Genomic DNA, 21,282 nt, shown 5'->3' with positions numbered 1-21,282 from the left:
TGGTGTTGAATACATATAATAATAAGGCTTGAACATATGCATACATGTGGCACCAATTCAGCAGCCCGTAGCCTTATGAAAACCAAATGAATGCCAGCCTTTTCATCAAAACTAGCAAGGATCGCCAGAGGATCTCATTACAGCCACGATTGAGGTCGATGGGATCTGTTTTTTCTTCATAAATATTTCTAAGGATGATTCTGTCTCAGCCATTAGCTGGCAGAATGATGCAGATGTTAATCTACAAAACTACTGTTTCAGGTAAGTAAGTTGTTCCATCAGTAAGTCTTAATATCCTGCATGCCTGAGTTTGAGCATTCCATCTCTTCTTCTGTTTCATAACAAAGGGTGCACAGCTTCCTTGGATATCTTGACACTTGAGCAATTTGCATTTTCTGATTCCTGTTCCAGGATCTGCCTTCGTGCACGAGAAGGGTCCACTAGTAAAATCCATCCTCCTTGCGGGTCCTGCCGGCACAGGAAAGAGAATGTTGGTCCATGCAGTCTGCACAGAGACTGGAGCCAACCTGTTTGATTTGTCCCCCGATAACATTTCCAGCAAGTACCCCGGAACCAGCGGCCTTCAGATGTTGATGCACTTAGTGTTGAAGGTAAGATTTGAAACTTATCCTAGTGATTTTTTCAGTGTTTGCACTGAGAACAGGGTTTCTATTATTATTATTATTATTATTAATATTATTATTATTATTATTTCCTTTGTCAAGTAACATGTTAAATTAAAAAAAAATAGTAACAATGTTTATTATATTATGTGTAGGGTTTAACAGGAACACCTGCCATTGTCAACCACTGATGCACCCAATAATACTTAATTACAAATTGCAGTCTACACTTTGAATAGTTTCAAATTCATGGCCAATTACCCAACTTGCCACTACCTCCATAACTGCCAGTAGTTAAAATTGCTAAGCATTGGCAATTCTACTACTAACACCAAGGGCATGTCACCAAGGCACTAATCTGTCTGCTGCTACCAAAGCACTGATGAATCCAAACCACTAATCATGTCAGTTTACTAATCCCCCCATAGTAATCCACAACAGTAAGGCAGTCAGTTGACATTATCATAACCAATCACCAATTCAGTTACTGTGATGAACACCACTGATGGAGCGCATATCTAATATGAAAGCCAGTCACAAAACCTACAACTACAAGTTGAACCAAAGTGCTGCAGTTGTTACTATTACCAACATCCCATCGGATATGCAGTATAAAGGTCTTTTATGCTGGATCAATAAAATGATCTTCTTTAAATGGGCTGAGTGAGCGAATAAAGCACCCCCCAAACCAAATCAGTGGTGCTCCTCAGGGTTTCCTGTGAAAACATATTTTGAAATAATGTGTCAAAATACATTTTCTTTCAGGGCAATGCTGGCATATAATGTTGCTGGGGGTTGGCAGCATGCACATGTGTTTATGGGGCTATGCTGAAATACATATTTGGGCACTTTCAGCACAAATTCATGTTTTACGGGCCAGTGCTGACATCATGTTCGCCAGTTTCAGCATGAAAATGTGTATTACAGGGCAAAGCTGGCATAAATTGTTCACACTTTCAGCACTAAAATGTATTTTATAGTTAGAATGCTGCTTACATATTGTTGAGACAAGCCTGTCGTGGCTTTATTTGGGAAAAAAACTATTACCAAAAAGGTGATGTGTGGAAAGTTTTCAATAAATCTGAACCACTGGCACAGCTCTAGGCAACCTTCCACAACTCAATTCTTTCGACCCAGTCTGCGCCATTGCAAAAGGGGTCCAGCCATATACAAATCAATCTGGTACTGTCACCAATGGCAGCAGCCCAGCCCGAACTGCTAGGCCAGATCCAGACATGTTTTGGCTTTGTTGGGGCTCATCACTGAGGTGCAGCTTGGTTCCCTATGGTGCAGCGAACAAGTGACCCACGTCTGGGCATGCCCTATCTCACACATGGAGACAAACTATAACCAAAAAAGTGTTGGGTAGAAGGTTTTGAATAAATAACGAATCCCCGGTTTGGAGGGTTGCCTAGAGCAATTGCCAGAGGATTAAGATGAATTCTAAAGCTATGGGGCAGCGAGCAAGTAACCCACGTCTTGGCATGCCCTCTCTCACACATGGAGACAAACTATAACCAAAAAAGTGTTGGGTGGAAGGTTTTGACTAAATAACGAATCCCCGGTTTGGAGGGTTGCCTAGAGCAATTGCCAGAGGATTAAGATGAATTCTAAAGCTATAGGGCAGCGAGCAAGTAACCCACGTCTTGGCAGGCCCTCTCTCACACATGGAGACAAACTATAACCAAAAAAGTGTTGGGTGGAAGGTTTTGAATAAATACCGAATCACCGGTTTGGAGGGTCACATAGAGCAATTGCCAGAGGATTAAGATGAACTCTAAACCTTACAGCCATCACCTCTTTGTTTTGCTTTGTCACCCCGAGTGGGACGGGTATGCCCAGATGTGGGTTCTGTGCCTGGTAGGCCTAGAGACACAAGCTACTCATCACTGATGAGGCCCAATGAGACTGAAACATGTCTCTGGATGCTTGTGGTCTCGTGCAGAAGGGATGTGACCTAGCAGTTTGGGCTGGACTGCCCCTTTAGGGGAGGGACCAAGCCTGATTTAGTCTTTCCCCTTTCTGTAATGACTTGGCAGGAGAAGAACAATGGTCTTGAAGGTTCCCCAGAGCAATCGCCAGAGGTTTTAGATTAATTCTACTTTATTTGGGAACAACCAGTATGGAAGGGGGCAATGCTGGCATATTGTGTTGACAGGCCTCACAACGGGCTGAAGTTCTCTTTCTCAAGTGGAGTCCAACAAGCTGAGATGTTCCTTCTCATGTGGGGCTCACATGTGGCTTGAGTCCTAAAAGTTCTGGGGTTCTTCCCAGGATCTAGGTATCTCTCCCTATCAGGCTGGCTCTACTTCTTCCTTCCTAGTGGTCACTGGTCAAGTTCTGGGCAATGGGGCGCAGCAGACCAGTTGGTTTCTTTTTGGGGCTCTGGCTCACTTGCTGTGACTCTCACTCAGGGAGAGAACCGAACCCTGGGAGAATCTGTTATGAAGCAGCTCCTGTAGACTTCTTAGGTTTATTTGGTAAGTTCTTTATTGTAAGTTACATAAGCTGTTATCTAGGAAAGACCACCAGGTCCCATCACCCAGACTCAACTGACCAGGCTGGAACCCTGGGGCTTGATTCATTGCCAAACATTCTGCAGGCTCAGTTAGCATTCCAAGCTAGGACACATCAGCATTCCTGCAGGCATGCACTGGCAATAAGCACATCATAACAGAATCTCCCTCTCGGGATCACATTCTCGTCCTGGGCCGGGCTTTCATTTTTGGGTTGGACTCTATATAAGCTACTGGCTCTCTCCCATGGTCCCCCTCTTGGGTCTGGTGTCTCCTCAAGGATCTGATTCTCTTTCTGGGGCTGGCTCTCACCAATGGTCTTGCACCCTTTAAGGCTCTCATTATGAAAGGGATGTGGTGCCCTTCTCACAATATGATGTGGTAAGGTGCCCCTGGTTTCTTCAAGGTCCCAGGTCCCTGTTCACTTGCCCTTCTTGCTCCTCTCAGGTCTCCTAGACTTTCAGTGGGCCCTTTTTGTACTGATCTGTATGGCATGTTGTACTCCTTCATCCTTGCAACCAGCCTGAGGAATCGGGGCCAAATGTATACTTCCTGAGCCAGGTGTTTGCTCTCTGATTGGTTGGGGTAGTCAGGCTGTTCCTTACAGTGATCTGAGTGGAAGTGTGGCACTACATTTCAGAATTCACAGGGGCTTTAAAAGGGCTGTTACCGTTTTGGAAATCTTTTATCAGCCTGGGAAGTTTGTTTGGGCAGGGGCTGTATGCCCTCTTTTCCAGGTATACAGCCTTATTTGCAGGCAGAATGGTTTTACACTACGAATTTCAATTTGCTGGAGACATCATACCTCCCTTTTCCTTGGTAATTTCCAATTGGTGTTTCATCTGTGTTTATAAGGCAAATTGTGGTTTTATATGGCAAGCCTTACTTCTGAATGGGGAGGGGAAGGTTTTTCACTTCACTGCTCTAGCTCAATAAGGGAAAGTATGAAGAGAGCATTAAGAAGAGGTTCAGGATGCACTTTCCTTTGCCACCTGTCCAGTGCTTGGTGTACTTCTTCTCTAATTTTTGAGAAATGTAATGGGTGGACCCACTTAAGGAATGGCATGGGGGACATGGGTGAAGGACAAGGAGATGAGCGCTTAATGGGCCTAAGCAATCCCTCTTCTAATTGTCAGGCCAATCTATTTGCTGCCAAAGTCCTGTCAATACATGAATGAGATGTGGCTAGTACACAGAACCATTTGGCAGCCTTCTGCAATCCTAACATCCTAATAGATGACTAACAATGGAGCACACTGCAGGCCTTGAGACAGCAGGACAACATTGCTGGCAGTGAAGGAGGACACCTTCCATGGTCAGCCAGTGGATCATTTCTACATTAACTCCTCACTGATACGGGGATGACAAAGACGTTGAGATCACAGAGATCAATGGAAGGGCACAACTGATATCATAAACCAAGACAAACAGCCCCACGGTGCACTTGCGAAGAATATTTTAGGACCCTACTTTAGGGGGTAATTTTCATCGTTAAATGGAGGTGTAAAACAAGGAATATTGCTTTTATGCCTTCATTTAATGATCTGCCCCATTCTCCTGCTTTTACAGGGTGTAGAGGAGTTTGCATCTCTGCTTTGCTTTCCTCCTCAGTCTTGGAAAAGCACACGGTTAGATTTTCATGCAGGTGTAAAACCAATTGGTGTAAAACCAATTGATTCCAATAGAATATGATTGGTATCCATTATAAAGCGCTGCCTGCAAAGCATAATTTGCAGGAATAGTTTATATTGAGCCGGTCAAGTGGCACAGTGAGTAGAGCGCTCGCTTTGACATCTGTGGAGAGCTTGTTAACGCAGGTTCGAATCCCGGCAGGGCCAAACTCAGCCTTTCATTCTTTCAAGGTCGATAAATGAGCACCACACACTGTGGAAGCAGCGCTCAGATACCTGAGGGTTTGTAGCGCTATATAAATGCCAAATTATTATTATTATTATTATTATATTTCTCAAAAAACTCAGAGTAAACGTGAAGAGTAAAATCGATTTCTCCTTGATACTCTTCTTATGTACTCTCCACTTTGTGAGTGTTGAGGATTGCATGCAAGTGTCCCAACCGCACTGAAGTGCTACATTGATGGTCCCCTCGAGGCAATTAGCATTTCTTAGAAAATGAGCTCCTTTGTCTCCCCACTGTTATGTTATTGGGTTTTATAAAGTGCTCGTTTGCAGAAGCATCATGGCGCTAAAGTGGTTTTTAACAGGTGGCGGAAGATAAGGTGGTAAAGGGTAGCCCAAATCGGGAAAGGTAGAGTGATCCATAGTTTGGCCGCAGCAACTGAAAAGGACTGGCCACCCTTTCGGGCACGCTCAAACTGAGGAATGATCAACAGTCGAGGTCCCGCAGATCGTAATGAGCATCCACGCACATAGTGTTGGAATTTCTCCTGCAAAAAGTCCGGTTCCACGCCATAAAAGGCACGCTGGACAATACAGAGGGACTTAAAAATAATCTGCTTCTTCACTGGCAACCAGAGTATTGACCGCAAGACTGGGGAAATATGTGCCCCATAAGCCGTGTTAGTGGCCACATGGGCTGCTGAGTTATGCAGCAGCTGAAGGCGGTGGATGATGTAAGCTGGCTGGCCCAGGAACAGAGAGTTGCAATAGTCGAGCCGGCTCAATACCAAAGAAGACACTACCAAAGGGCGAAGATTCTCTGAAAGAAAAGGCAGAACTTTTTATTTGTACTTTAAGTTGGAAATAACCAGATTTACAGACCAAGCTCACTTGGGCTGTGGCAGAGAGAGATTCAGAATACAGAAATCCCAGGTTCCAACTGCCGGCACAGGTACAGGACAGGAGCCCGGCTCTGAAGCCCAGAAAGCAGAAGACCAGAGCAGTGAAGGGGGGAAAGAAGAGGGAGAACCACGCGGAAAAGCCGAAGGACCCACCACCAAGATCTCTGTTTTGTCCCCATTGAGTTTCAGCCAGTTTCTCCCCATCCAGTCATTCACTGCTGTCAGACACCCCTGCAGCCAAACCACGGTGTCCGGCTTGGTAGAATCCAGCTGGACAATGATTTGGGTGTCATCAGCATAGGAGTACAAGTAAAAGCCATGAGACCGGATGAGGGGCAAAAGAGGCCGAATATAGATATTAAAAAGTGTGGGGGACAGAGCAGAGCCCTGAAGGACACCACAGATGAGTTTAAAAGAACCAGAGAGAAAAGGCCACAAAGAAAGAATTTGTTACCTATCGCTCAGGAATGACGAAAACCAAGCAAGCACCTTGACCAGAGAGGCCGGCCTTGGAGAGACAGAGCAGCAGGGATGGATGGTCCACTGTATCAAAGGCCGCTGAGAGATCTAATAAAATCAAGGCCCCTGTGCCCACCTGATCTACCAATCTGGTCAGGTCATCCATAACCGAGACTAGGGCACTTTCCGTGCCCCGGTATGGGCTGTAACCAGATTGAAATGGGTCAAAGAAGTGTGACTTTTCTAGGAAGTCTGTGAGAAGTGGGGAAATTAGAGATTCAAGCAGCTTCATCAGGAATGGGAGCAGTGAAATTGGGCGAAAATCTTTGAAAATCGCAGGGTCAAGAGAGGGCTTTGTAAGTAAGGGCATAACCTGAGATTGTTTCAGGTCTGCCAGTTGAACAAGAATGATTGACCGCTGTACAAAGACAGACCAATTTTCTATATTGAAAAAAGAAACTCCTGGAGATCTGCGCCAAATTTGTTTATCTTCCAAGTTTTTAATTATCTCATTACAAGTGATGCCCTTCCTGATTACACAAATTTAGGTGGATTTGCCTTTATCAAATCAGGGTGTGATCTAAATGATATAACATTGGTGACGCACAACATTTTTCAATAAAAAGAAAAAACAAAAACAACATGGTGGTTTAATATGGCAAGCCTTACTTCTGAATGGGGAGGGGAAGGTTTTTCACTTCACTGCTCTAACTCAATAAGGGAAAGTATGAAGAGAGCATCAAGAAGAGGTTCAGGATGCACTTTCCTTCGCCGCCTGTCCAGGGTTTGGTGTACTTCTCTAATTTTTGAGAAATGTAATGGGTGGACCCACTTAAGGAATGGCACGGGGGGCATGGGTGAAGGACAAGGAGATGAGCTCTTAATGTGCACAAGGAATCCCTCTTCTAATTGTCTGGCCAATCTATTTGCCCCCCAAAGTCCTGTCAATACAAAACAAAAACAACATTAAAACAGACATTTTTGTTTCCAAAAAATTACATGAATCCGTCCATTGTTTGTTTGTGCATATGGATGAAATATATACATTCAAACAGTTAGGGTTCCATAAAATTTCAAGTCACATTTAATTGACAGAGATTGCTGGTTGATATCGGGAAGGATTGGTAGGGATTGAGAAAGGGGAAAGTAAAAAAACAGAGAAACCAATCAGATCACTGAATTGGCTTATACTATTCATTATGTCATTGTCTCAGTAAGTTAGCTCTTTAAAGTATGTAAAGTTCCTTACCATCTTTCATTAGTCATTTGAAATGCTCTTGCTTAGAGTGTCATGGGTCAAAATCCTTCATAGCTACAGTTTATATATGAAAAAGCTCCTTTAGCTATTATTCTCTACAACTCTTAATGATTAACATCTAGTCCAATGGCGCATCTATCTACATTATTAGAATACCCCTACAAAATTCTACCTGTTATGGCCACTCTTTTGTAATATCTTCTGTACCAATAGTTTTACACATCATCTTTCAGTCTTTGCCTTATATTGTCAAAGTGCTTGCCTGGTTAACTGCTACTGTCTTATTATCTCACATGACATGGGATCTCCTTGCCCCTTGGCGGGTTTTGATTATTACGCGGTGCTCAGTAAAGATAAAGAATGAATGTATAAGCTTGTCTAGTAGTATGTCAAGTTGCATCTTACCGTAACTGAGCTCAATTTTGCACGCGTAGGCTCTTTCCTTGCGGATCGGCGACACCATACTTGCTTTTTTGTATATACTTTGTCATGGTGAACCTACAATGCTAATTCCTGTTGTCATGACAACGTACCGACCATGCAGCATCCACTATTTCCTTTGCTAAGTGGTGCTGTCATCTTTAAACAGTGTAATCGCTGTTGCAATAGTTCCTTACGGTTTATATTATTTCTATTATACTGGTTTCTAGCTCCCGTTTAATACATACATGCATTCAATTTAATATTTTCCAATTTCAGATCACTCATTTAATGCCTATTATTGTGTTTGATATATTAGGTTCTATCCTCCATACAATACATGCGTGCGTCTCATTTATTATTCATCACTTGTCAATATATCATGCTGCAAGTTTTTGGATGTGGAATCGTCTAAATCCAATTACCACTCCTGTGTTTCGAGTACCGTCCTATTCTATGTAACCATAGCAGAATTGATGATTCTTCTGACGGTATGCTTGCATAATTCAGGGTCCACTTACCCAGTGTACAAAATGTACCTCTCCAAATGTGTAACATCCTCTCATCATGCCCAAGCTATCCGTAGCTATAATTAATAATATTCATTTGTACCGTGCCTTGTATCCAAAACTTCACCTACGTCTGTGAAACATGCCATTATCATATTTTATCATTACAAATATTAGTAACAGTATACCAATACACAATGTTGTGAATGTCAAATTACATCTAATCATACATTCCAAACAGTTACGGTAGATATGCCATTGTATGAGTGTCTGTGAGGGCATTGGTTAAAGTCCTCATTTCTTTCCTGTTGTCCACACTCAAAAGAAGGAAGCCATTTAATTGTCTGGATTCAGACCCATAACAGTTGTATTCAAATGACAGATTAGTCTGTCCTCAGCTTGCCTAAGTAGTTTCATTCTATCACCCCCTCTTCTTTCAAGGTCTACTTTTTGCAGACCTATGAATCTGATATGCGACTTGTCCTCCATTTGATGCTCCGTTTGCCAATGATGTGCCAATGAGAACTTGGGGTCTTGGCTGCCAATCTTTGCCAAATGCTCTCTGATCCTACTTCTTAGTTCTCTCTTCGTACTACCAATATATCATTTGTTACATATGCAAATGATACCGCAGATCACAAATTTGGTTCTACAATTGATGCCTTCTTTGATCACAATCGTTTTGCCGTTAATGTCTTGAAATTCTTTGGTTTTCTCATGTCCATATCTACACATAATTTCGCATTTATATAGCGCTACGAACCCTCATGGTACATGTACCACATTTTCTGAAGCCTGTCTGGTCCGATTGTAACCATGATGTATCAGTAGTGCTATTCATGTTTGGTATTAATGATGGGCTCACTGTAGTCCTCAATGTGTCTGCTCGATTGAAGAGCATGGTTGGTTTCTCTCCTATGTATTCTTTAATGTTCTCGTCCAATCTTAATAGATACCAATGTTTTTTTAATACTTTTCTTATGACATAATGGTTGCTGCTGTACTTAACAATGAACCCTACTTGTATGGGTTCCATTGATTCATGCTTGGTCTTGGTTTGTAGTGTTTGGTCCTGGTTAAGCTGACTTGTTTCTTTGTATGCCCCTTTCACACTTTTGGTTGCGTATCCCCTTTGGTAAAAACATTTTTCCAGTAAGTCACATTCCCTTTCAAATCTTTCTTTTTTTGGCAATTTCGGCTTGCTCTAATATATTCACCAAGTGAGCCCATTATTACTACCAAACATGAATAGCACTACTGATACAACATGGTTACAATCAGACCAAATGGGCTTCAGAAAATGTGGTACATGTACCATGTGTAGATATGCACACGAGAAAACCAAAGAGTTTCAAGACATTAACGGCAAAACGATTATGATCAAACAAGGCATCAATTGTAGAACCATATTTGTGATCTACGGTATCATTTGCATATGTAACAAATTATATATTGGTAGTATGAAGAGAGAACTAAGAATTAGGATCAGAGAGCATTTGGCAAAGATTGGCAGCCAAGACCCCAAGTTGCCATTGGCACATTATTGGCAAACGGAGCATCAAACGGACGACAAGTCGCATATCAGATTCATAGGTCTGCAAAAAGTAGACCTTGGAAGAAGAGGGGGTGTTAGAATCAAAATACTCAGGCAGGCTGAGGCCAGACTAATCTGTAATTTGAATACACCTGTTATGGGTATGAATTCAGACAATGAAATAGCTCCTTCCTTTGAGTTTGGACAACAGGAAAGAAATGAGGACTTTAACCAATGACCTCACAGACACTCATACAATGGCATAGTTACTGTAACCGTTTGGAATGTATGATTAGATGTTATTTGACATCACAGCATTGTGTATTGGTATACTGTTACTAATATTTGTAATTCTAAAATATGATAATGGCATGTTTCACAGACGTAGGTGAAGTTTTGGATACAAGTCACGGTAGAAATGAATGTTCTTAATTATAGCTACGGATAGCTTGGGCATGATGAGAGGGTGTTACACATTTGGAGAGGTACATTTTGTACACGGGGTAAGTAGACCCTGAATTATGTAAGCATACCATCAGAAGAATCATCAATTCTGCAATGGTTACATAGAATAGCACAATACTCAAAACACACAGAAGTAGTAATTGTATTTAGACGATTCCACATCCAAAAACTTGCAGCATGATATATTGGCAAATGATAAATAATATATGAGATGCGCGCATGTATTGTATGGAGGATAGAACCTAATATATCAAACGCAATAATAGGCATTAGATGAGTGATGTAAAATTGGTAAATATTCAATTGAATACATGTATGTATTAAACGGGAGCTAGAACCCAGTATGGTAGACCTAACATAAACCGTAAGGCACTATTACAACAGCGATTACACTGTTTAAAGATGGCAGCACCGCTTAGCAAAGGAAATTGTGGATGCCGCATGGTCGATACGTTGTCATGACAATAGGCGCTAGCATTAGAGGTTTGCCATGACAACGTATATACAAAAAAGCAAGTATGGTGTAGGCGTTCTGCAAGGAAAGCGCTGACGCGTGCAACATAGAACTCGGTTACAGTAAGATGCAACTTGATATACTACTAGACAAGCTTATATGTTAATTCTTTATCTCTACTGAGAAACGCGTAATAATCAAAACCCGCCATGGGGCAAGGAGATCTCATGTCATGTGAGATAATTAGACCATAGCGGTTAACCAGGCAAGCATTTTGACGTATAAGGCAAAGAATGAATGATGATGTGTAAAACTATTGGTACAGAAGATATTACGAAAGAGTGGCCCTTACAGGTGAATGTTGCATTTTGTAGGGGTAGTCTAATAATGTAGATAAATGCGCCATTGGACTAGGTGTCAATCATTTTGAGTTGGAGAGCATAATAGCTAAAGGAGCTTTTTCATATATCAATTGGAGCTATGAAGGGATTTGACCCATAACACTCTAACCAAAAGCATTTCGAAATGCTAATGAAAGATGGTAAGGAACTTTAAATACTTTAAAGAGCTAACTTACTGAAACAATGACATAATGACTATTATAAGCCAATTCAGTGATCTGACTGGGTTTCTCTGTTTTTCTACTTCCCCCTTTCTCAATCCCTACCAACCCTTCCCAATACCAACCCCCAATCTCTGTCAATTAAATGGGACTTGAAATTATATGGAACCCTAATTGTATGAATGTATATATTTCATCCATATGCACAAACAAACAATGGACGTATTCATGTCATTTTTTGGAAACAAAAATGTCTGTTTTGTTTTTGTTTTTTTCTTTTTATTGAAAAAATGTTTTTGGGTCTCCTATTTTATGTCATTTAGATTACACCCTGATTTGATAAACGCAAATCCGCCGAAACACGTGTTGTCAGGAAGGGCATCACTTGTAATAAGATAATTAATAACTTGGAAGATAAACAAATGTGGCGCAAATCTCTGGGAGTTTCTTTTTTCTGTATGATTTGACGGTTTCTGGCCTTCCTCCGCCTACCCCAGCGAGACGTGACAGACTATCCGCTTCATCACGAGTTTGGCGCTAACCCTTAAATGTGGCGGTAATGCTATTATTGCTGCATTTAAGGGTCTGCCAAATCAGGGCTTTGGCAGGATTTACCCCCAGCTCTGAGCTCCGCTGCGATTTTGCAGATTTTCGTCTCTATTACCGCTGTGCCAGCGGTAGTAGTGACGAAAATTCTCCATTGGGCCCAATGGGGAATGAGGAATTCACGAATGGGCACAATGGGGAAGGGGACTTACCCTTGCGCCAAACCCGTGATCCGGCGCTAATGGGGCAGGGGGGTTGGCGGTAACGCTAATAGCCCCGGCGGTCATACCACCGGGGATACCGTCCACCTCATGATGAGGCCCTATATCTAGAAAATACATAAAAATATCTGACATACAAATGGAAAATGGGTATCTAAAGGTGTCGCAAACTAGACCAGCATCAGGAAAAGCCAAATTCTGTGTTTGACCAATTTTCTATGTTGTTTGTAGCTAGGCACTGTGCGTCCGTCTCGGCCCGTGGCAACCCAGGAGCAGCAATGGTTGCTCGCATATTACTGACTTTGCTAACAAAGAAGTCAGCTAAAGCGTTGCATAAAGCTTGCAATGGGATGATAGTTTCCTTTGAGTCACTGTTAGTAGATAGGCAACGCACCAGCGAAAAAAGTTATTTTGGTTTGTTAAGTGCCTCTTCCATTTGAGTGGTATAGTATTTAGTTTTGGCCAAGCGAATTGCTGGATGGTAAGCCTTGGAACTAAGTATAAACAGGAGTCTATCCGTCAGTGTGTAGGAGTCCCGCCATTTGCGTTCGAGCTGGCATTTTTTTGACGCAAAGTTTGTAGGACGTCATTGAAACATGGTTCTGAGATGCAGTGTTTAACTGCAGAGGCACCAGCGTGTCATCTACTGCCCTAAACGTCTGTTCAACTTTAGACAGATCTACATCCAAAGGGCTATTCCCTGTGTCTAGGATTCTCAAAATGATGTCTTGGTTAGATACCTGACGCGAACAGCATTTTAGTACCTGTCTATGAATGGGTTCTGTGCAGGTGGCAGGAGTCTGAATCAAAAAAGGTGCTGCATGGTGGTCAGACCAAAGAATGGGAAATGACACAATAACTGTAGAGTGGCAAAGATTAGGTCCAGAGTGTTGCCATGGACATACCTAGGCTCATGAACTAACTGCTCCAGATACAGAACATTCATGGCATTGAAAAATTACTGTTCTGCGATATTTGTCGTGCTAATAGAATTCTAGTTGAAATCCCCCAAAACTACAAGGTTTGGGAATTCCAGGTACACATGAGCAGCTAGTTCAAGAAACTGATTACACAATGAACAGTCAGATCCAGGCGGACGATAGATTGTAAGAATATGGATAGCAAACAGCTGGGAAGTCCTGATGCATCCAAGAAGAAGTTCGGCTTTGGGGTTGTGGTTCACCGAAAGAGGTTTGGCTGTCAAAGGAGCCTTAAGAATTATAGAAACCCCTCTCCCCCGATTTACACACCATACGGTCCATTCGCAGTAGGTCGTATGTATCGAAAGGGATTGTCTGACTGCAGGTCCAGAGGTATCCTTTAACCAGGTTTCAGTGGCACAAAAAGATCGGGCCTCCAGTCAGTTAGCAAATCGTGACAGGAGGCTGCATGTTTAACTAAAGAACGCGCATTTACTAATAGGGAAGTAAGAGCTCCAGTACAAGTTACTGCAGCCGACTCCACAAAATCAATGATAGGTGGAAAAAGCATTCTGCGGGGGGCAATATTTAATAGGTCCTCCCGGGACCAAGTGATGTGTGGTTGGCTAGTTAGGCTGTCTTGAGTGGCCCAAGGCCCGGTCTGCGCACGGACGAGCACAGGCAGGCTAAACTTTGGCGAGACTTCGCATAAGGCTCTAGCCCGCTGCGCTTCCAGGGGAGTGTCATACTTAACATTATATCACGGCAGCCGGGTCCCTCCCACTGTGAAGACAGCGAGGAAAGACTCCCAGGTGCTCGGTGAGTGGGATTTTGAAAAGAAAACCACCAACCAGGCACGAGAACCTCGTGGCTAGTGGAGGAATCCATGCACCTTCCTGTTGGCAAGTCCAGCTACAAAAAAAGCACTAAATAATAAAAATTATGAATAAAAATAAAAACATGAAGGAATGTTTTTAAAGCTAAAAAGCTAGGAACCCAGTCACGCGCCTCACTCGCTTAGTGAGTTTAAAATTAAATGAATAAAACAGTTAGCACAAATGTGCAAATAAACATCTAATGCAGCAAAACAACAAACCCAACTGTTAAACAGTCGTACCCAGTGTTCATCCACTGCCCCTGCTGATAGTAGATTATGGGGACAATTAAGCTTTTGCTGAATTTTCAGTACTTTACAGAGCTCATGAGCTAGTGTCCTGTTCCACTGTTAATGTTAATGCTCGCTGGCACTCCAAAATGTTAGATAAAATCTCATGTTATAGCCTTACCAACAGCCTGGGTGTCAGCCCTGCAGATCGCCTATGCGTCAGCCCATTTTGAGAACATGTCAATTATCGCAAGAACATATTGTAAACCTGCCACATTTGCAGCTGTATAAAAGCACACTGTATCTGCATGATGGTATCCAAGGTGCTGGTTATGCTCTCTAATCCCCATTTGCACGGTTTTGCCACATCCTGCTGCTGGCACACCAGGCATTGTCTACAAAGATGGTCAGGTACTTGCCAAAAACCTGGGGTAAGATATTCCTTCTGCAGCTGAGACACCACCACCCTGTTTCCTGCATGTGTAATTCCATGCAGCACATTTGCACAATAATGCAGAAGGGATTGTGGCAAATGCTCATTGCTTGAAAGCCACAGCTCACAAGTATTTTTCTCAGTATCCGGAGTACATTCCTGAATTTCTGCCAGTTCGTTCAGTGTAGAGATAGTCAGATTATCTCACTACACTTGTATCTGAGGGAACAGCATTCCTGCCAAGGGCCGGGGGAAAAGGCAGCCTCCCTCTCCACTCTTTCTTTGAGGGTGTTTTGCTGGGTAATGTCATCACTGGGACCTGGGGTGCCGCACATTTAATCACTATAAGTTCTTTCTTTAAATTAACCACCATACGTTCTTTCGTTAGCATTAATGATTCAAAAAGAAAACTTCAAGCTGTCAAGAAATCCACTTCCTTCCACAAAATTCCATAAACATACTCTAGTCTATGCCAAACGCATTGCAAGAATCAGTGTAAAATGTCCCTTGTGTTCCCCTTGCGAAGTGCACACTCCTGTTAATGCTAAGAGTTCAGCAACCTGCGCTGAAAACACATCACGCAGTTGTGCATTTTCAATTCCTTCATGTGCAGTACATACCGCATAACCTGATTTCAATTTGCCCTCATCACTTCTCAAACATGAACCATCAGCATAAAAACCATTTATCAAGGATTTGAACTGGAATTTCTAGAAAGACTTTGCAAGGTTTTCGGTGAGAGCTGCTGTTATTAGTGCTTAGTCATGCACCTAACCATAACCTGGATTCTGCAACAGGGGGGTAGGATTCAGAATTCAACACTGTATAGGGGTAATATTCATAAAATCAAGCCGTATTGATTCATATTTTATAAGTCGTGACACAGATAAATGGTGTGTCTACGTTTTTGGCAGTAATGCTGTAACTGCATGAGCTACAACGACAATAAGTGGTGACCTAAACATCGAGTTCTAAGACGGCTGCCCGGGGGGGGGGGGGTTAGGGTGTGTGTGTGTGTGTGTGTGTGTGTGTGTGTTTTTTTTGTTGGTTTGAGTATATTCAAAATCTTTTTTTGAAACGTGTTTCCGTTAGGCTCCTTGCACCAGCTGCAATGTCATGACCCAGCTAGTGCAACATTCCTTTACATAGCTGCAATTTCTGCTTGCCTTTGTGTGCCCTTCCTTGGTAACGCTAATAAAAGAACTAATGTATATCTTCCTTACACCCCTCCTATGAAGGTGATGTGACTAGTAGGTCATCCACCTTTTGAGCCAACATTGACCATACTGGAAACTGGGTATCCAACTGAGATGTGCCCACACATACTGCAACCAGAATGAGTAAAGGCAAACAGATATTGACTATCTGGATAGCTTGGCATAGAGAAAAAAGCTGAACACAAATCCGCAACAGAAAACCATGAGCCTGTGGATGGAATACATGACAATAATTTCTGGATTTGCAACTACAGAGAAAGTCAGCAACAACACTGCACGTCCCACTGTTAGATGTTGATCAAATTGATATGTATCCCTACTATTTTCTTCACGTGTAGGATTGGACTAGTGGTAGGAATAATTATCCTCTGCTGCAGTAATGACTCAATTGCTGTAGATATGCACCTTTCTGCTTTAGGCTTCAAGGGACATTGGGAGTATTTCCCCAAACTACTGCCAAACGGAATTACGGTTACCTCCACTTGGTCCAGCGGATTTACAGCCGAATTACAAGTGGTGATAGGTGGTGTAAGTCCCAATTTGTTAGAGTCCATAGGACTCAATGAGAATTTCGGCAGAATTACCACTAGCAGTAATTCCGCCAGCAGTAATTCTGCTGATTTCCTGTTTTTTTGCCAGTAGGGCAGCGTCTTTTGCTGGAGGACAATGCTCCATCTCATTGCCAAACCTGTAGTACGGCGGTGCGCTAATGAGACGGTAACAGAATTACCACCACGTTACTGCCTTGTTTTTTACCACACTGCCGTACTTGTGATGACCACATTTGAGTCTTTGACAGTAAAGGCTTCATAGGATCACCCTGAATACACATGTTCCTGCATTCTAAAAAGAGCTACTTGTATATTGCAACCATAACTCACTGGGGACTTTATATGAAATAATATGATATTTTATTTGTATCGCGCTCATGCACAAGTGTTTCAGTGTGTGACGAGGCAGAGAGGGGAACAAGTGGGGGGGAAACAGCGATTTTACTAGGCCCAGTGACATTGAGAACGAGCAAGTGCAGGCGAGAGGGAAGGAGGGTAGTGCAAGGGGGAGGGGAGGAGTGGAAAGTGCTGAACACAGGATAAAAACAGCAATTGGTAGTGCAGCCAGCAGGTGGCAAGTGCAAGGTTAAAGCGCAGACAAGGGGTGTCAATAAATGCAGGTAAGGGGATAGTAAGGTTGCAGATACAGACCCAAGTGCAGGGGTTGCCAGGAGGCAGTTCAGGTGTGTGGCTGGGTGGGCAGGGGCCTGGGCCCGAAATCAGAGGATTACCAGGTGCCCGATGCCGAAGCAGACAGATCAGCAGGGGAGAGGAAGAGCGAAGGCAGAAGCAAAGAGGAAGGTCTTGAGGTGCTTCTGGAAATGAAGATGGTTCACCTCAAGTTTCAGAGAGGCATGGAGGCTGTTCCAGAGGGAGGCCCCACCCGAGGAAAGACATCTGCCACCAACTCGTTGCTTGGAGACGCGACTGACCCTGAAGGAGCTGGAGGTGGAGGAGCAAAGAGCTTGAGTAGGAAGGTATTTAAGGAGGGAGAGTTGAAGGTATTTTGGACCCAGGCCCCAGAAAGCCCTGTGGACAATGAAAAGGGTCTTGAATTTAATCCTTGCAGCCACTGGGAGCCAATTAAGAGTTTTCAGGGCTGGAGAGATAAGATTACCAGGGCTTGAGGCCAAGGACAAGTCTCACAGTCCTGTTCTGGATGAGTTGCAGAGGGCGGAGAGTAGATGCAGGCAGATTTAGAAAGAGGCTGTTGCAGTAGTCCAGCCTAGAGAGAACCAGAGCTCTAGAGACAGTGAGCTTCTGGGGGAAGGAGAGGAAGGGAAGAATACCTCTGAGGAGGTTCAGTTGGTAATTTGACTTCTTAGAGAAGTCGGAGATGTGAGGAGAAAAGGAGAGTCTTAGATGACCCTGAGGTTCTTAGCCTCACAGGTGGGAGAAGGAAGAGGGCCAAGGGAGGCCGGCCAGAGAGTGACAGGAAAGGAGGGTGCAGGTGTGCCGATGAGGAGAATCTCCGTCTTACTGGCATTAAGGCAGAGATTATTGGTGGCACACCACTCCTGGATAGCAGACAGACAGTCAGGAATGAGAGAAGGAGAAGAGGTGGCAGAGGGAAGCCTGAAAACGAGCTGAGTGTCATCCGCATGGCACTGAAAGCTGAAGCAGAGAGCGTCAATGCGCTGGGCGAAAGTTGCCAGGTATTGGTTGAAGAGCCAGGGAGAGAGGTTAGACCACTGGGCAACACCACAGGTAGAGAGTGAGATAGAGGAAAGGAAGGACCCAAGGTGGACCTGGGAGGGTCAATCAGAGAGGAAAGAGGTCAGCCAGGCAAGGGCCTGATTGGTGCTACGCAGGTTATCACCGAGATGATTGAGCAGGATGGCATGGTTGACCATGTCAAAGGCAGGAGTGACATCGAGTGGGATGAGGACAGAGGGGATGTTAGAGTCAAGGTTGGAGAGCAGGTCTTCACAGATGTTCAGGAAAGTAGTTTCCATGCTTCTGGCAGCTCTGAAGCCAGACTGATGGTCATGGAGACAACCAACAGAATCAGTGTGAAGATTAAGCTAGGAGATGGGCAGCTTTTCCAGGGGTTTACGCAGGAAAGGAGAAATGGAGATTGGGCAATAGTTAGCCTGGCATGAGGGGTCGGCTGAGGGTTTCTTGACAAGAGGGTGCACAAGGGAGTGCTTCAGAGGGGAAGGCTCCAGAAGCGAAGGCGAGGTTGCAGAAGTCGACCAGGGCAGGAGCAAGGGTGTCAATGTGGTCATTGATGGTTTTGGACGAACACGGAAGAACCTGTTTTGACAAGACTTTCATAGATCAGACGGTTGTATACGAATTGTTCGTTTTATAACTGTTCGAATTACAATTGACCTTTTCACAATTGACCGAATTGTGAAGGTCAATTGTAACATATATGTGGGGGAAACCCCCCACCCAATGCCAAAACCCCCAAAACCCCTATATATATATATATAACCAAACCAAGATATATAACACAGCCACAGTAGTGGCTGTGTAGTTATGGTTAAGTTGCTGTTTCCATAGGAAGAGCACTTTTTGGACGGCTTATAACTTCGCTCCCCCTGGACGAATCCTCACCAAACTTTGCAAAAAAAGTATATGGGCCACTCTGAATTTTTTGCAAAGTTTGGTGAGGATTCGTCCAGGGGGGGAAAAGTTATAGGGGGGGTCCCAAAACTTTTTTTTCCCATAGACTGAATGGGAAAAAACTTTGCGCACAGCTACAGCCCGAACCGCTGGACGGATTTACACCAAATTTGCGGCAGGAGCGGTGGCCTGGTCCCGAAAGCGTGCTTTTGCAAATATGGTGTAAATTCGTCCAGTAGTTTTTTTTAAAAATGACCAAAATGTAAGGCAAAAAAATTAGTGATATCTGTGTTCGCTTCGCGGACGGACTTCGCTGTTCGCTCCGTGGACAGCACCCCGATTGGCCCATGGCCTTGCGTCATGTCCGCGGACATGCGACGTGTTCGCTGATTGGACGGCGAGGGGCGTGGAGCGTGTCAGATTTTCTGTGGCGCCCGCCATCTTGTATTCGCCGTCGACCGCATACAGCGCTGTGAAACGTGGATAAAAAATTGTATTTAGTGCCGTGTGTTGGTGTGTAAGAGTGTTTGGGGAGGGTGGGGGAGTATGAGATAGGTTCAATGTTTTGTTTTTTTATGTGCTAGACGTTTTTGTTGCGTTCGATTTGTCCGCGGAGAACACGGCTGTTCTGACATTTTGTAAATAAACTAAATGGTGGGGTGTTTAGAGGACGGAGTATGTGTCATTTTTGTTCGCAATGAAGGTAAAAATGAGCTATGAACACTCGCGGTGTACTTAATTGTTCGTAAATACACAAACTGGGGGTGTCCTCAGGACGCTGTCCGTATTGTAATCTGTCTAGTTGAATGTGTTCTAAGAACACTCGCGGTGTCCCGAAAGGGTTGCAATTACACAAAATGGGGGTGTTCTGAGAACGTTGTTTGTATTGTTCGTTGTCAGGGTGAAAGTGTTTTAAGACCACTCCTTTTGTCCGCTAATAGTACAATTTCCTATGGGCGTCAACCGACTTTTTTTCCAGTAAAGAAACGATAAATCCGGCTGGTGTGCGCCGACATTATGTGATAATCCTATGACTGGCGCTATTGACCTGGCTGACTTGCTTTTGCGACACTAAATCATATCTCCCGCCCCTAAGCCTGATATTATCAAAGCATTCATATTCCCCGCCTCTGTCAGTGACGTTACAGGGTGCGTCATCAAACGACCCAGTTCTCTGCAGTCCTAAGTGACTTTACACAGAACCCGGACGACAACACATATTGGGCCTCATTACGAATCAGGCGTTAAGGGGTTAACGGCGCCGTAAATGCCGCCGACCCTTGACGCCTAATTCCGAGGTCCCTTTGCGCCATGGTGAGTTTAACGCCTGCTTTTTGCAGGCGTTAAAATCCATGGCGCTATGGGACCATGGTGCTAATTACGTCACCGTAATTTACGGTGGCGTAATTAGCGCCTTCCCCACTCCCATTATGCCCTATGCGGCAAAAATGGGAATGGGGAAGGGTAAAATGGGAAATGGGGATTTACCGCCCCACTCACCTTGGAATGGGGCGGTAAATCCGCCATCCACCATGGTGTAAACGTAGTTTACACCATGGTGGTAAGGGTACGACCCAGGCGGTAACTTACCGCCTGGGTCGTAATGAGGCCCATTATGTCACAACACAGCACGCCACAATTCGGAATATGAAACAGTGATTTAAAAGCAAACAGCAAGATTGTAAATTTTGTAAAGTACATTTATTTGACATCAAATGTTTAGAGAATATTCAGCAATTTGCATTTGTCTTTGTTGTCGATCCGCAAAGGTTCATGTTGAGGCACGCGATGTTCCTTTGCGGTACAGAGGGTGTTAGATCAGCTTACAACTCAGTGCGCCACAATTCGGAATATGAAACTGTGGTTTAAAAGTAAACAGCAGGATTGTACATTTGGTAAAGTACATTTATTTCACATGAAATGTTTAGTCAATATTCAGCGATTTGCTATTGTCTCTGCTGTCGATCAGCAAAAGTTTATTTGGAGCCACGCGTTGTTCCTTTGCGGTAGATAGGCTGTTGGTTTATGATTAAAGCAGTAAATGCTCGCTCTGATAATCGGAAGGTTGCTCCAACAACGAGCCATTAGACCACCCTATTGGTTGGTATGTTGTTTGTAGCCGCTAGTACTGCGTAAGGGCATATTGGTCCTTGGCGATTG

General features: G+C 43.7%; 1 protein-coding gene across 1 annotated transcript in view; it reads left to right on the top strand.

Moving 5' to 3' along the window:
* IQCA1L (IQ motif containing with AAA domain 1 like) overlaps window positions 1-21,282 on the top strand; it is a 1,109,403-nt gene that overhangs the window by 1,004,768 nt on the left and 83,353 nt on the right. Inside the window, exon 15 of the mRNA XM_069646014.1 lies at window positions 412-611. Coding sequence (XP_069502115.1) covers window positions 412-611 — 200 coding nt within the window. The remainder of the gene's footprint in view (window positions 1-411; window positions 612-21,282) is intronic.

This window comes from Ambystoma mexicanum, chromosome 2p (assembly GCF_040938575.1).
Source record: "Ambystoma mexicanum isolate Mex_15411 chromosome 2p, UKY_AmexF1_1, whole genome shotgun sequence".
In the NCBI taxonomy this organism is placed as follows: Eukaryota; Metazoa; Chordata; class Amphibia; order Caudata; family Ambystomatidae; genus Ambystoma; species Ambystoma mexicanum.
The sequence above is the reverse complement of the archived record's forward strand: the minus strand, read 5'-3'. Positions and strand labels throughout refer to the sequence as shown.